This window comes from Salvelinus sp. IW2-2015, linkage group LG4p, assembly GCF_002910315.2.
Source record: "Salvelinus sp. IW2-2015 linkage group LG4p, ASM291031v2, whole genome shotgun sequence".
Classification (NCBI taxonomy): Eukaryota; Metazoa; Chordata; class Actinopteri; order Salmoniformes; family Salmonidae; genus Salvelinus; species Salvelinus sp. IW2-2015.
The window spans coordinates 25351055-25366378 of NC_036841.1; the positions used below are offsets into that span (position 1 = coordinate 25351055).

The window sequence follows — 15324 nt, forward strand, 5'->3', positions numbered from 1 at the left end:
ACATTCTGAATGCACTGTAGCTGTGAGGAGTTGTGCCCACGGGCCCTTGGCATACAGTACACAGCCACTGATTGACTGATTGAGTTACTGAATAATTGGTTGGTTGACTGACTGACTGGTTGGTTGACAGGCTGCTTACTCTTCATCAGTATGAAGAATCCCTTGTTTTTTGTTGTTGAGAATGCTGCCTCCATCATGCCTGGAATAGACAGCTCCATGCTGGAGTCCCTGTACAGCTCAAAATTCAAGTCCTTGGCAGCAGACAGCCCTGCAATACACAGGCAGAGATATTATGCAGAYTCAGACTCATATCAATAATGTGCAGTCACATAGATGGTATGATGGCTCCCTCTTGTGATTATGGAAGCAATGCACAAACCTGAATCAGCTGTGTAGTGCTAGGGTAAAAACCAAAGCGTGCACCCAGGTGGGACCACAGGACAGTTAGRAAACCCTGGCTTATGGAATAGGGTGCCATTTCAGACACAGACAGTCTTCCCCAGTGCCCCATATACTGTACTGACCTGATAGGCCTCTGTTAGCCATCTTTGAAAACGGGGAAGAACCTGTTTATTGTAATTGATAAAAGGAGGCTAAAGATTAGACCAAGTCAGTAACTGAAGGATCAACATGTCAGCAAGGGAGAGAATGGTTCCTGTAACAGTCAGGCAAGATAAGCCGATAACAGAGGGAAACAAAATGGCCATGTAGAACATGTAAAAAAATAAAAAATAAAAAAACTTATTTACATGAGTATTCAGACCTTTATCATGAGACTCGAAATTGAGCTCAGGTACATCCTGTTTCCATTGATCATCCTTGAGATGTTTTGACAACTTGATTGGAGTCCACCTGTGGTAAATTGAATTGACTGGATATGATTTGGAGTGGCATACACSTGTCTATATAAGGTCCCACAGTTGACAGTGCATGTCAGAGCAAAAACCAAGCCATAGGGTCGACGGAATTGTCCGTAGAGCTCCGAGACAGGATTGTGTCGAGGCACAGATCTGAGGAAGGGTACCAAAACATTTCTGCAGAATTGAAGGTCCCCAAGAAGACAGTGGCCTCCATCATTCTTAAATGAAAGATGTTTGGAACCACCAAGACTCTTCCAAGAGCTGACCCCCYAGCCAAACTGAGCAATCAGGGGAGAAGGTCCTTGGTCAGGGAGGTGATCAACAACCTGATGGTCACTCTGACAGAGCTCCAGAGTTCCTCTGTGGAGATGGAAGAACCTTCCAGAAGGACAACCAWCTCTGCAGCACTCCACCAATCAGGCCTTTATGGTAGAGTGGCCAGATGGAAGCAACTTCTCAGTAAAAGGCACATGWCAGCCCACTTGGAGTTTGCCATAAGACACCTAAAGGACTCAGACCATGAGAAACAATATGCTCTGGTTTGATGAAACCAGGTTGATCTCTTCGGCCTGAATGCCAAGCATGACRTCTGGAGGAAGCCAGGGACCGCTCATCACCTGGCCAATACCATACCTACGGTGAAGCATGGTGGCGGCAGCATCCTGCTGCGGGGATGTTTTTCAGCGGCAGGGACTGGGAGACCAGTCAGGTTCGAGGGAAAGATGAATGGAGCAAAGTACAGAGAGATCCTTGGTGAAAACTTGTTCCAGAGCGCTCCGGACCTCAGATTGGGGTCAAGGTTCACCTTCCAACAGGACAACAACTCTAAGCACACAGCCAAGACCACACAGGAGTGGCTTCGGGACAAGTCTCTGAATGTCCTTGAGTGGCCCAGCAAGAGCCTAGAATGAATCTGATCTAACCTCTCTGGAGAGACCTCAAAATACCTGTGAAGAGACACTCCCCATCCAACCTGACAGAGCTTGAGAGGATCTGCAGAGAAGAATGGGAAAACTCCCCAAATACAGGTGTGCCAAGCTTGTAGCGTCATACCCAAGAAGATTTGAGGCTGTAATCACTGCCAAAGGTGCTTCAGCAAAGTACYGAGTAAAGGGTCTGAATACTTATGTAAATGTGATAGTTTATGTTTAATAAATTTGCATAAACAATTTACCTGCTTTTGCTTTGTCAATATTGGGTATTGTGTGTAGATTGATGAGGGGAAAAACAATTTGACCCATTTTAGAATAAGGCTGTAACGTAACAAAATGTGGAAAAAGTGAAGGGGTCTGAATACTTTCCAAATGCACTATAAGTAGTGTATTGAAGAGGGCATGAGGTTCAATGTCCTCATAAGTAGTGTATTGAAAAGGGCGTGAGGTTGAATGTTGTCTTCATTTTCGGTAGTGTATTGCAGAGGGCATGAATTTGAATGTTTTCTAAGGAAAGGGAATCTAGCTCTACGAGCTGCCAACTATCTGGAGTGGTCAAAGGGTTAACAGAATAAACAGGATTAAATATAGAGCGGCCGGGGAGGATTTGTGCCTTCACTACCAAGGTAGAGGATGGATTTCTGTTGATCACAGAAGACAAAATTCTACTATTCCACGAGGCCATTTGATCACCAAATTGAAAGGCTWCAAATGAAGTGGATGGGAAGGGTTGTGGAGTGTGTTGAAGGATGAMATGGTGCTGTTACAGTGTAAACCTACTGTACTTCTATGTCAGGGATGTTATGGACCATCTGGTAGGCCAGGTCAGTACAGCCCTGTTGTCTGGCATCGTCACTCACTGCACAAATACCGTCTCACAGTGGGCGTAACTCACCATGGAGCGTTGAACCCTTTCACAAAATCAACAGACTTACCTGAGTGGAGGGGAGCACTGGGCATAAGGTCAGACAGGAAGGGATCGAGGGATGAGAGTAGAGAAAGGAGACCAACAGAAGCACAGCGTGTAGAAATTGAGCTCTATCAATCTTGCTCATAGTTAGATCGAAGATATGCTCACAGTTGCAGTTTGAGTGAATTTGTTACTTAGGACAGTCATGGTGGGATGTGGCTAGTGGTTGTACAGTTCCTGCATCTGACCCAGCGCAGTATGGAGGTGACCTCGTTGCTGTTACACTGTTTAGACAGCCGTGGCATTCAGCCCTCCCAGGAACTTGGTCAGTGGCTGACACYTTTTCCACATCTGTCATATTTAAAATTTAACTAGGCAAGCCAGTTAAGGACAAATTCTAATTTACAACGACGGCCTACCCCGGCCAAACTATAACGACACTGGGCCAATTGTGTACCACCCTATGTGACTCCCAATCATGGCCGGTTGTGATACAGCCTGGACTCAAACCAGGGTCTGTAGTGAAGCCTCTAGCACAGAGATGCAGTGCCTTAGACATTCCATTACTAACTAGTGTTTGAGAGTGCTTACATCTTAGCGTTTAAAAAAAAAAGATTGTTTAGTGATCCTAAATCTCAAAAACCCTACTTACCAATACATCCAAAACTACAGCCCCATCCCATTAACCAGGTACTTCTCTGCCCCCCCCCAAATATCATTAAAAAATTAAATAAAAAATAAAACTCTGGCTCCTTTTCAGTGGTGGGCTGAGACCCATCTACACAGATGGAACTTCTGCACAACAGAGAACAGKCAGAACACACAACTCCTTAGATCGGAGAACTTTAGAAGCGGAGACAATGAAAACACAAATACAATCTCAGCGGTGGAGCTTCTCGTATTATGATTGTGTAAGTCTCAGCCGATGCCCAGTCGGCTTACTCATTCCACAAGACAATTAAGTGCAATAAAGGCTTTCAGTTTCTTTGTATGGGGCAACCAAGTGAGGACATGGTGGGGCAAAACAGTTTGAAATCTTCCCTTCTCTGGATACAACAAAATATATCCSCCCCAGTGTTCTTATTTGCAATGTTCTTTATTATCTTTTCCAGTTTCAGATATGAAAAGGATGCATTCATTTTCTTCATTAAATACTTCATAAAGTAAATCAAAAACATATTTACAAAATATTCAATTAAATTGCAATCAATGACTTCAGGTGGATAATTACAAGCACCTTCTGCTAACTGAGAGAAAAATATAAATACATAGAACTGCCACTGTTTCTGAAAAAAATWATACATGGCTTGACAATAGCACTTMTTTTTTTGAAAAATAAAAACCAAAACTCCTGAAATGCATTTYCACTAAACGGAAGCAGAAAAGGCCTTAGGATACGTACTGTGAACATTATCTCTTTTTGAAATTATTTTTYAAMGTTGATTTCTATATATACCTTTCAAGTTTTAAATTATGATTTTCTCTTTTAAAAAATCCCTATCCTTGCAAGGCCGTTCTCCCTTTCCAAACCCCCCAGTCTAGGAGAAAAGTAAAAGGACAAATGGGGGTCGGCAGGCATGGCCATAAGGAAGCATTGTGACCCCCAGCAGCAAAAGGTCCTTGTCCAATGCCCCCCACCACCAATCCCAGGCCTTCCAGAGTCCATAGACATGAAGTTCAAAGGATTCTCACAAAGACTGACGACTGAAATGTCCAAAGACAGTGAGCTCCAGCATGTCCACTTTTCTTTATACATCTTTTTCTTTTATATAAAAGAAACACTCCAATCAAAAAGAAAGAGCTAATCGCTGACAGAGTCATATAGAATCATACATATGACATGGCCATCATGCCTCATTCAACACAATATATGATGTGATCAAAAATATATATGAGCAGCCTTTATAAGTTCGTCATCTGTTGGGGATTTTGTTTTGCTAAACATCATGAAGTGTTGCTACGGCAACGTGACGCCTTTAAAACAAGGGCTAAAACCTCAAAAAACACTGAAGGAAACAGCCATCCCTACCKCTTGTTGTAAAGCTTATCATTCTCTCGCAATTAGTTTCTCAATTTAGTTCAAAGACATTCGGCAGCACAAAAGAAAGAAAATAAAAGGTTTGCATGTTTCGATATGTAGTAGAATCTCCCAGCTGATTCTTTCCCTCGCTTTTATTTTTTAATGCAGAAGGATTTTATTGATTCTATCAGCTCCATGCTCCTGAATCATTATCAACAGCATGTTGTCTTTCCTCCAAGTCCTCCCAGAGTTCAGGGGGCACCGGTGAGCAGGTCCTAGCTGTTGTCAGACTCCTCGTCCTCGGCCTCACGGAGCCAGGTAAAGAAGGCAGTGACTGACTTCAGTGCCACACCCTTGCCCTGCATCTCAGCGGGGTCCTTGCTGGACTCCCACTTGTAGAAGGCGTCCTCTTTGATCACATCTTCGTCGTACAGCGTGTCAAAGAACATCCGCAGCAGGTCTACAAGGAAAGAGGAAGAGAGCATGTCAACAATGTAAGAGACAGGATTTCAATACACAATGTACACACAAATAACTCATCTAAGAGACAAATTGGTCAACCACACCCCACGGTCAAATAACCCCTGTGGAAAAAAGATAACGGCTAACATTGGGAGACAAACACAGGACAAATCTGAGAGTCTTCATGTAAAAAACTGCCAAAGAGATGTGACACATAGGGAAACAGAGAGGAGCGTGACTGAAGTCATTCTGTATCTCACTCACTGGCAGGCTGCTCCATCTCCACCATGAGGGCCTGCAAGGCGTAGAGAGCCTGCAGCTCCTTCTGCTCATCCTTCAGGTACTTGTGGAGCAGCTTGGCCCTCCGGGTGATCACCTTTGCATCCAACTTGTAAGGGTTCTCACCTGGGGGCAGAGATGGAGGGGTCAAAAACKATCTGCTATTTAAAAAAWAAWAATATTAGTCCACTATGATTTGCATGTCAGCAGCCATGTTTTCAAGATATTGGACTTTCAAAAGACARAGTGTCACCGGCCACAACATCACGGTGATGCGTTTGGAGTGATCTGAACCATAATGTGCTGGGTTGGATATATTCTTTCTACATTGTCCTTTCCAGCAACGGTACGGCCCTACTAAGTTCTGTGAAAAGGGTATTCGAGTGGAGGGTTGTCCTGATACAGTGTTGGATTGAGAGGTGGTAGCAATAAAGATAGGGAAACTCACACAGGATGGCCGACTGGCAGATGGCTGTCATGACTGCTCTGACAAACACGTTGGAGGATATCTGTGTCTCGTCCAGGTTAGCCTAAAGAGGGAAGGCACAGTCACAACACATATCAGTGGGGTTGAGCAGTGGAATATACAGCAGGGACTAAATATAAGAGTCTATTGGTTAAACTACTGCACAAGGAACCAATAGCAAACCGAAATATTAATTGGGTGATGGGACACTCTCCCACTCACATCATACCTCGACCCAATCGTAGATCCTCTGGTTGTCAGCCCTGTCCTGTATGAGTCTGTCCAGCTGTTTGTTCAGCTCCTCTGAGCTCAGCTCCTTCTTACTGCTCTTCTCTGTCTCATCACCTTCTCCTCCCAGGGTGAACTCCACATTCTGCATTCAGAGGGAACACACAGCAAGAGAGTGAAACTTCCCATCATTACTGTTAAGGGCTTTCCAGACAGGAGGCGGATGGGGCGGAGCAAAGTTAGCCAAAATAGAGCAGATTCCTCTTTTCTCCACCTCGGCTGATCGGCTTTCACGTGCACAAGCACCGCAGATCACCACGCCTAGAATAACGTTGCCTGCCTAGCTCCATTGAAAATGAATGGGCAACTCTGCTGCCGCTTCCTGTCTGGAAAGCCCTCAAAGCACTTTGGGAAACTGTGGATGCAAGTAAGACGAACACATTTGATTGATCTAAAAGGTAGACTCAGCCATATGATGTAGATGCAGAAAATAAACAGGATAGTGGGCCAATTTTTCACAAAAACTAAGTGTTAAAGCGTGAGGCTGTAATTCCCAGCTGTTTTGGTCCCCTGGCTGTAATTCCCAGCTGTTTTGGTCCCCTGGCTGTAATTCCCAGCTGTTTTGGTCCCCTGGCTGTAATTCCCAGCTGTTTTGGTCCCCTGGCTGTAATTCCCAGCTGTTTTGGTCCCCTGGCTGTAATTCCCAGCTGTTTTGGTCCCCTGGCTGTAAGAGCGTGAAGCGAACAAATGCACATGCACAGCTACTGTGACTATGTGAGAGCGAAGTCATTTTTCTGAGTCTACCTTTAATAATGGACTATTATTTCATATTTGTCTCTCAGTGCAGTTTAAGGTCAATACTAAATGGGGCATCTCCTTTCAATCCCTACAGGGTCATGATCTCTGACCGCTTACCTTTTCTGTCACAAACTTGTTGACGTCCTCGTCCTCAGGTAGAAAGTCTTTCCAGCTAAGCCCCGCCTCCCTCCACATGGTGCCTGCCTTTTTACGGCTCTGAGGTAGACAGATACAAGTGGTTCCATTTAAAACACTTTGGATCCACAAACATGGCATTTGCATTGGATTCAAACATCAAAGGTCATCTAGATGCATGGATGGATAGTTCTGAAGACATAAAGCACCATCTCCTTTACAGGTTGGGTAGTGAGAGAACGTACCATTCCTCTGCAGAGTAGGGTGAGGATCWGGACCAGCAGAACTCCAGCCGTCCCCTGAGGAACCAGGGGCTTGGATATCTCCCTGCAGAGTGATAGGTCAATTCTTAATWTAGARGATACTGACTGATTGAATAGAGTTATTATTAGTAGAGGCCTAGAATGAAGCCTGGGACTGACTTGAAGAGCGGTCCCATGGGGATGCCTCCTTCGTGGAGCATAGGGGTGATGAGCTCAGCCAGGTAGAGCCAGATGTGGGGGATGTCTATGGCCATGTCCTCCGCCACCTCCAGTATCTCCTGAAGCCTGTTGACACACACACTCCAAATCAATCCCTCAGATTTGTCAGATAGACTTTATCTTGAAAAGACAAAAAGTAAATATACTAGTGGTCCACTTCCACAATTTCAATGTTCCACAAGTCATTGGTATGTAGTGCTGTTCCACAGGTAGCAAACTCTGAGGTGACTGACCCTCTGTAGTACTGCTCTGTGGGCAGGGTGCCTGCCTTGTACAGCTGGTGCAGCAGCAGGCCTGTGCGTTCTCTGGCGATGGGGCTGCGCTCCAGAGTAGACTCCAGACCGCTCCGTACAAACACAAAGAGCAGCTGGGTGCTGTTCATCTCCACTACACACTGCAGCGCCTCCTACAGCGCCGGAGGGGAAACAAACAGGATTAAAAAGGTTAGTTTTACTCCTCTAAAGTAGGGCCGTGTTTCAGTAAAAACAGGTAAAACAGTTTGTTGTATATCATTTACATGGAAAGCCATGTTCAATAACACCATGTGGCCAACTAGCTACAGTATGTATCATTCAACTGTGTGACGTTGATATGTAGGTCTCACCAATGATCTGCATGGGTATAAGTGTGATGTACCTTCATGTCATTGATGTGTAGGTACTCCTCTATGATAGCTGTGGCCTTCTTCTCCAGCTCTTCTTCCGTCAAGGAAGGTTTGGTCTGGGTAGGAGGTGTTGCAGCAGCTTCCCTCTTCACTGTGGCCCAAACAGAGAGAGAATGTCACATACAGAAGTTACTCTCAAAATGTCTGCCTGAGAAATCCTTGCCTGACAAAGTTTTTCATACCATTCTCTTTGCTCCTAGCTCGGTCTCTGCTGCCCCGGTCTCTGCTGCCCCGGTCGTCGGTCATGCTGGCTACGCGGCGTATGGGATCAGAAGGGCCGCGGTGCTCCCTCTCTCTGCTGTGCTCCTCCGTCTCCCTGCTAAAGCTCCGCTTGGTGACCGGGTGCCGGTTCCTGTCCCGGTCGTCCCGCCGGTCGAAGCGGTCGTTGCTGCCACGGTCCCGGCTGGAGCTGTTCCTGTTTGTGTATAGGGGGGTAGACGCAAAGAGTCAAAAGAAGACCTTGATACATATGAACCAATCATAAACATTCTGCCCTGTGCTAGCCATTTCACATCGGTTACACCAGCCTAATCTCGGAAGTTGATAGGCTTGAATTCATAAACAGCAGAGCTGCTGGCAAAACGCACGAAAGTGCTGTTTGAATGAATGCTTACGAGCCTGCTGGTGCCCACCATTGCTCAGTCAGACTGCTCTATCAAAWCATAGACTTAATTATAACATAATAACACACAGAAATACGAGCCTTAGGTCATTAAATTGGTCGAATCCGGAAACTATCATCTCGAAAACAAAACATTTATTCTTTCAGTGAAATACGGAACCGTTCCGTATTTTATCTAACGGGTGGCATCCATCAGTCTAAATATTCCTGTTACATTACACAACCTTCAATGTTATGACATAATTACGTAAAATTCTGGCAAATGAGTTCGCAATGAGCCAGGCGGCCCAAACTGTTGCATATACCCCTGACTCTGCGTGCAATGAACGCAAGAGAAGTGACACAATTTCACCTGGTTAATATTGCCTGCTAACCTGGATTTATTTTAGCTAAATATGCAGGTTTAAAAATATATACTTCTGTGTATTGATTTTAAGAACGGCATTGATGTTTATGGTTAGGTACACGTTGGAGCAACAACAGTCCTTTTTCGCGAATGCGCACCGCATCGATTATATGCAACGCAGGACACGCTAGATAAACTAGTAATATCATCAACCATGTGTAGTTATAACTAGTGATTATGATTGATTGATTGTTTTTTATAAGATACGTTTAAAGCTAGCTAGCAACTTACCTTGGCTTCTTACTGCATTCGCGTAACAGGCGGGCTCCTCGTGAGGCAGGTGGTTAGAGCGTTGGACTAGTTAACCATAAGGTTGCAAGATTGAATCCCTGAGCTGACAAGGTAAAAATCTGTCGTTCTGCCCCTGAACAAGGCAGTTAACCCACCGTTAAATATCGGCAAAATCGGCGTCCAAAATGACCGATTTCCGATTGTTATGAAAACTTGAAATCGGCCCTAATTAATCGGCCATTCCGATTAATCGCTCRACCTCTAATACACATACATACACACATGTATGTATGTGTATATATATACATATGTATGTATGTATGTGTATATATACACATATACACATACATACATACATATGTATATATACACATACATATGTATATATACACATACATATATATTATATATACACATACATATGTATATATATACATACATATTATATATACACATACGTATATATACATAAATGTATGTATATACAATATATGTACATACACACATAGATACATACATATGTATGTGTGTATATACATATATAAGTATATACACATACATATATACGTATGTATGTATATATACATACATATATGTATGTATCTATATATACACATATATGTATAAATTCAAACCAGTAACTCTGACACAGATAGAAAGAGATATATAAAGGACAGGTGTAGTCTGATGTACCGGCTCAGTGGTGCTGACCTTAGAGGAACTCTTCTGTCCGAGTCCTGTGAGGGACCTGAGGAGGGCTGCTGTGGCTGCAGGGCTGAGAACCTGTTAAGGGTGCTGGTGGCTGGGCGGCCTCCTGACTCTGGGGCTATGAACACACACACAGTTTGTTTTAAAATAGTCTAAGAGTAGATATTTCACAGTGGTGGGTGTATTGGTAAGAGGACTTACTGGCTTCCCCGGCGGGTTTGGCTCCGGTGGTGCCTCCACTGCTGCCCTTGCCCCAACTGCCCCACATGCCCTTACCCCCGAGCTGGGGAGCCAGCAGCTGGTTGTTGAAGTCCAAAGCCCCAGGCTGCAGAAAGAAGGAGAGGTTAGAAACGTTACTGTTGAGGAAAGAAACTAGCAGAATTGTTGGAGGCAAAACATCTTGAGATCTGAGAAAGGTCTGAGGTTTCAGGTTACATAAGTAAGAAGTTGAGGAGTCAGGAATGGTAGGGCCATAACTCTAAATGAAGGTTAAAGGTTAAGAGGTGTGTGCCAGACTATAGAGGGAGTGGGTTTGGGGTTTCAGTTGGGATGATAGAACTTTACAATGGGGTTGAAGGTTAAGGAGGTGGGTGCTAGACTGCAAGTGGAGGGTGTTGGAGTGTTTCAGTCCTAACTGAGTATGGGTCCACGATGTGGCTGAGAATCCACAGCATGATGTATCACTGACCTTAGTGATCTTGCTGAGTCGGCTGGTGTCGATGGGTCTGCTCTTGGTGGAGATGGGAACTGTGTTCCAGCCCTCGTCCTGGGGCTGACTCCTCTGGCCCGCCTGGGGGTGTTGACCCCCGCGGTTCCCCTGATCTCTTCCTCCTCCACCACCACCACCACGTCCTCCACCTCCTCCTCGGGTGTTCTGGTTGAGGAGTTGCTGCTGCACCTTGAGAACCTCCCTGTGCTCCTCCAGCTCTGCCTCCTTGTGGATCTGGTCTATGGTCTTGGGGCCCTGCTCTCCTCTCCTGGGGACCCACGTATTCTGGGAGGGGGAGTCAGTACAGTAATATACTTTAACTGAGGATTGGAGTTGAAAAAGTCTGGCGTACTCTTAACACTCCATATCACTTCGAGGCATAAGTCCCTTAGTCAATATATTAAGAGATCAATGGGTCACTTGACAACTAGGCTATAGAAAGAGAGATGTCTTGCCCTACCTTGACACCGCTGTCAGCTTTTCCAGAGAAAGGAAACAAACTAGAGTGCCGTTTACTGGGAAAACAGGGGCCAGTGTGCTGACTAAGTGCAGCTGGTCAGCTCTTATGAAACATACCAACTGCTGCTTTGGTAACAGCTTTGGTAAGACAATTACTGGGACTGGAACCATAAAGATCCTATAACTCATTTTGTGGTGAACATGTTGGAACCCTGTCTGAACATGGGTTCCAACACACAGACCTACATGGCCTGTTGTTCAGGGATCAGACAGTGGGAGGACATCACAGCACTGCTCTCAACATACTGCAAGTCACAGACTAACAGACAAACACATTGATGCTCTGCAGGCATTTCTCCAGACAGGTCCCTGGAAACTAAACTAGTTAAAGTAGAACAGTCCAGCATTGAGGTTTTCCAGTAAACTGCATTATGGGAAACCTCAGACACACACAGCTAATAGCACGGTACAAATACATGCACATCTAGACCTTAGAGGCCTAGGCTACAGATCGTTATTAACATACCTGTATGTCCTTAGTAACTAGTCGTTTTCAAACAAAGACAGACATGTGAGTTTGTGAACCCCAAAGCCTAGTGAATGAGTCCTAGGCATTATGTTTGGACTGTATAGCGTATATACACACACACCAGGGTATTAGGAAATATCCACAGGATGGTTTTTCCTAATACTGTCAATACCGCTGAAACTATTTATTTTAAGTTCTTTAATTAATTTGAATATTTGTAGCTACTTTTTAAGTAAATGCCTGCAGTGCAATTTAGAAGATCATAATGTAATGAGGAGATCAGTATTAAGCTTACATGTAGTCCTGGGAGTAACTGCAGCCCACGCCAGGTGAACTAGTTGCAGTAGGGAATTCACAACTAAATGTTTGCCAGCTAGATATMTTATAACTATTAAGTTAACTGTCTAAAATGTGCTAAATTCTCTGCAGTTGTGCATTTGGTTTGCTAACTTAGTGCCAAGTTATCTAGCTAAGTGGTTAGCTTCTTGCAATCAAGCTCCTCTTGTTAACAGTAGAGAATCCATTCCTGGATCAAGAGCTAATATTTGTTTTGCGCGATCAGCAAACTGTGTAGCATTTTTGAGTTACTTGTATAACTGAGTGGGATGTCTTTCCTGCAAAGTGTGCCAGAGACTGTATAAATGGTTTGCATGCGTTCGTTAGATTTCACATGTACTTGTTAGCGTTGCTAACCTTGGGATTGAAAATAGCCCTCCTGGTGTTCAGTGCAGGTATTAACGAATATTCCGGTATGGCACAATGTCGGTATGAAGGTAGGACAATCTGGATACTGCCAAGGCCTACTAGGTATGGATAAGTAGTTTATGTGAACATYAAGGGACACATCCATTTAGAAGGGTGGTAAACATCTAGGTGGTGAATGACATGGAGAGGAGGGAGGGGTTACAGTAGATTGGAGAGATGGGATTGGCTGCGGGGATGCAGACTGACACGCATGCATGCATAGAGAGGGCTTGTAAAGTAAGTGAGACTAGAGGTCCGAGGTGATTTGGGGTCATGGATAAGTTCAGAGGTGATGTGGGGTTAGGGGAGACTATTCTRTCKWTGGTAGTTTGACCCATAGTATTTACTGATAAGCTTGGATACATACCAACCACAGGACAAGGGTCAGTCAGTTTAGATATAGATGACCAAACGATTTAGGTGAGGGGGCTGAAGCATTCCCCAGACACTGGTGGGTGGTGTGTGTGACGAGGTATTACCCTCCTGAGGTCCAGTACGTCCTGCAGCATGAAGCGGATTCTGGACGATGTCTTCTTCTCCTTGATGATCTTGTCCATCTGGACAAAGTACTGGTCCATACGAGGCTACAGAAGGAAAGACAGGCAGGTTAGTGTGTAAATCTATGTTTCTTAGAAATCATTTGATGTAAGTGTTCTAAMGGATGCAGGGGTGTGTGTGTGTGTAACACTGGTTCAGTGTTACCTTCGCCTTTTCAAAGTCCAGGTCCTTCCCTATAGTTGACAAGAGTCTACAGAGGCACTCTAGTGACTCCTCATCATGGTTCTTCAGCAGCTTGACGATGCAGTCGTGCATGATGGCCTCCGTCAGCATCTTGAGCTTGAACAGCTCACCGATGAACTTTATGTTGCCTAGCGACCGCCGCCGTGCCATGTTTTTGGCCTCCTCCAACTCCGCCTTCAGGCGATCCTTCTCCTCCTTCAGACAGGAAGTGATGTAACAGAGGGAGAGGAAGCAGAGGGAGGAATAGCAGATAGATTGTCAGCTAACTCCCACAGAAACAAAACCAATTCAAAAAGTGTGAGAGACATTTGAATTGATCACTCAGAGCCCAGCTCGTACCATGGCTGCAGCGTCCAGCTCTTTTTGCTTTTTCTCAAAGATGACATCATCGTCCTTGTCCTTCTCAAACTCCTTCTGACAGCGGTTCAGAAGCAGCTTGCGGAAATTCACAGTGACTTCCGGCTTGTCTGTAGTGGGGACTTTGAGCTGACGAGAGGAACAGGAAAAAAAAGCATTTAGGCCACGGTTGGAGAGCTTTGCAGACGTCACAMAGCATGAGAGTTAACGTGATGAGTGTAGTGGCACCACTCCACAAGTCAGCGGCCCAGACACATGGCACAGAACGGAGGTCATCACCGGAACAAGACCAGCACACTAGCCGTACACATACACACCCTTCAGAGTCACTCACCCCCATAAGGCAGCGGCACATGTTGGCGTAGGCCACGGAGAAGTTGGGTTCAGAAATGGCTTTCTCAAAGATCAGATCTATCACTCCCTTCAGCCTCTCCTCCGTATCGATGGTCARCTCCTTGACCTGCTTCATCAGCTGTTGGAACATCTGAGGGGTCAGCTTGTTCAGGATACTACGGACCCTCTTAAACAGCTCCTGGGTCTTGGCCTGTTCTGGGTCGTCGCTCTCCTCCTCAGGAGCAGCTTGCCCACTGGCAGCCTTCTTGACAGCGGGCTTCCAGGCATCCTCAGCCTTGTTGAGCTTCACGTCGTCCGTCAGAGACGAAGAGATGTTGATGATCCTCCTGGGCTCCTTACGCTGGCCCTGCTGGGAGCGACGCGGTCCTCCACCACCCATACCAGAGGGCTGGAGGAGAGGAGGGAAGGAAAAGAAATGCAGTCCACATTGTTTTAATATCGTCCCTGAATTTCAGAATCAGAGTGTAGTCTGAGAAGATTGAGAGCTAGTTTCCCATGCTAACTCACTGGTCCTCCTCTGTGTCCACCCCCTCCTCCTCCCCCCATTCCAGGTCTGCCCAGGTTGGCAAATGAGGGCGTGAAGTCAGTGCCCATGTTCATCCCCGGCAAACGGCTGGGGTCCAACTGGCGGAGAGGGGCCTTATTCGCCTAGAGAGAGAGAAGTAGTACCAAAAAGAAAGAAACTCCTGGTACTAAACTTTCCCTCTCTACTCCGGTACTACTTTCTCCCCTTTCTCCTGGTACTACTTCTCCCTCTCTTTCCTGGTACTACTTCTCCCTCTCTTTTCCTGGTACTACTTCTCCCTCTCTACTCCTGGTACTACTTCTCCCTTCCTTCCTGGTACTACTTCCCCTCTTTCTCTCCTGGTACTACTTCTCCCTCTTTCTCCGGGATACTTCTCCCTCTCTTTTCCTGGTACTACTTCTCCCTCTCTCTTTCCTGGTACTACTTCTCCATCTCTACCCTGGTACTACTTCTCTCTCTCTACTCCTGGTTACTACTTCTCTCTCTCTACTCCTGGTCTACTTCTCCCTCTCTTTCCTGGTACTACTTCTCCCTCTCTTTACTCCTGGTACTACTTCTCCCTCTTTTTCCTGGTACTACTTCTCTCTCTTTCTTTCTCCTGGTACTACTTCTCTCTCTTCTTCCTGGTACTACTTCTCTCTCTTTCTTCCTGGTACTACTTCTCTCTTCTTTTTCCGGTACTCACTTCTCTCTCTCTATCTC

General features: G+C 45.4%; 1 protein-coding gene and 1 non-coding gene across 2 annotated transcripts in view; both read right to left on the minus strand.

Annotated features, from left to right (window-relative positions):
* Nucleotides 1–3779: 3779 nt before the first annotated feature.
* Nucleotides 3780–15324, minus strand: part of LOC111960753 (eukaryotic translation initiation factor 4 gamma 1-like) — a 62285-nt gene continuing 50740 nt past the window's right edge. Inside the window, 18 exon segments of the mRNA XM_070439156.1 lie at nucleotides 3780–5182; nucleotides 5449–5589; nucleotides 5912–5993; nucleotides 6159–6302; nucleotides 7073–7171; nucleotides 7336–7417; nucleotides 7513–7638; nucleotides 7806–7978; nucleotides 8209–8327; nucleotides 8419–8651; nucleotides 10207–10321; nucleotides 10405–10528; nucleotides 10892–11197; nucleotides 13124–13228; nucleotides 13347–13580; nucleotides 13725–13871; nucleotides 14077–14484; nucleotides 14604–14744. Coding sequence (XP_070295257.1) covers nucleotides 4998–5182; nucleotides 5449–5589; nucleotides 5912–5993; nucleotides 6159–6302; nucleotides 7073–7171; nucleotides 7336–7417; nucleotides 7513–7638; nucleotides 7806–7978; nucleotides 8209–8327; nucleotides 8419–8651; nucleotides 10207–10321; nucleotides 10405–10528; nucleotides 10892–11197; nucleotides 13124–13228; nucleotides 13347–13580; nucleotides 13725–13871; nucleotides 14077–14484; nucleotides 14604–14744 — 2964 coding nt within the window. The 3' untranslated portion in view covers nucleotides 3780–4997.
* On the minus strand, nucleotides 13973–14026 carry LOC111960809 (small nucleolar RNA SNORD66). The gene has a single exon (XR_002876915.1). It is a non-coding gene; the product is annotated as a small nucleolar RNA SNORD66 (small nucleolar RNA).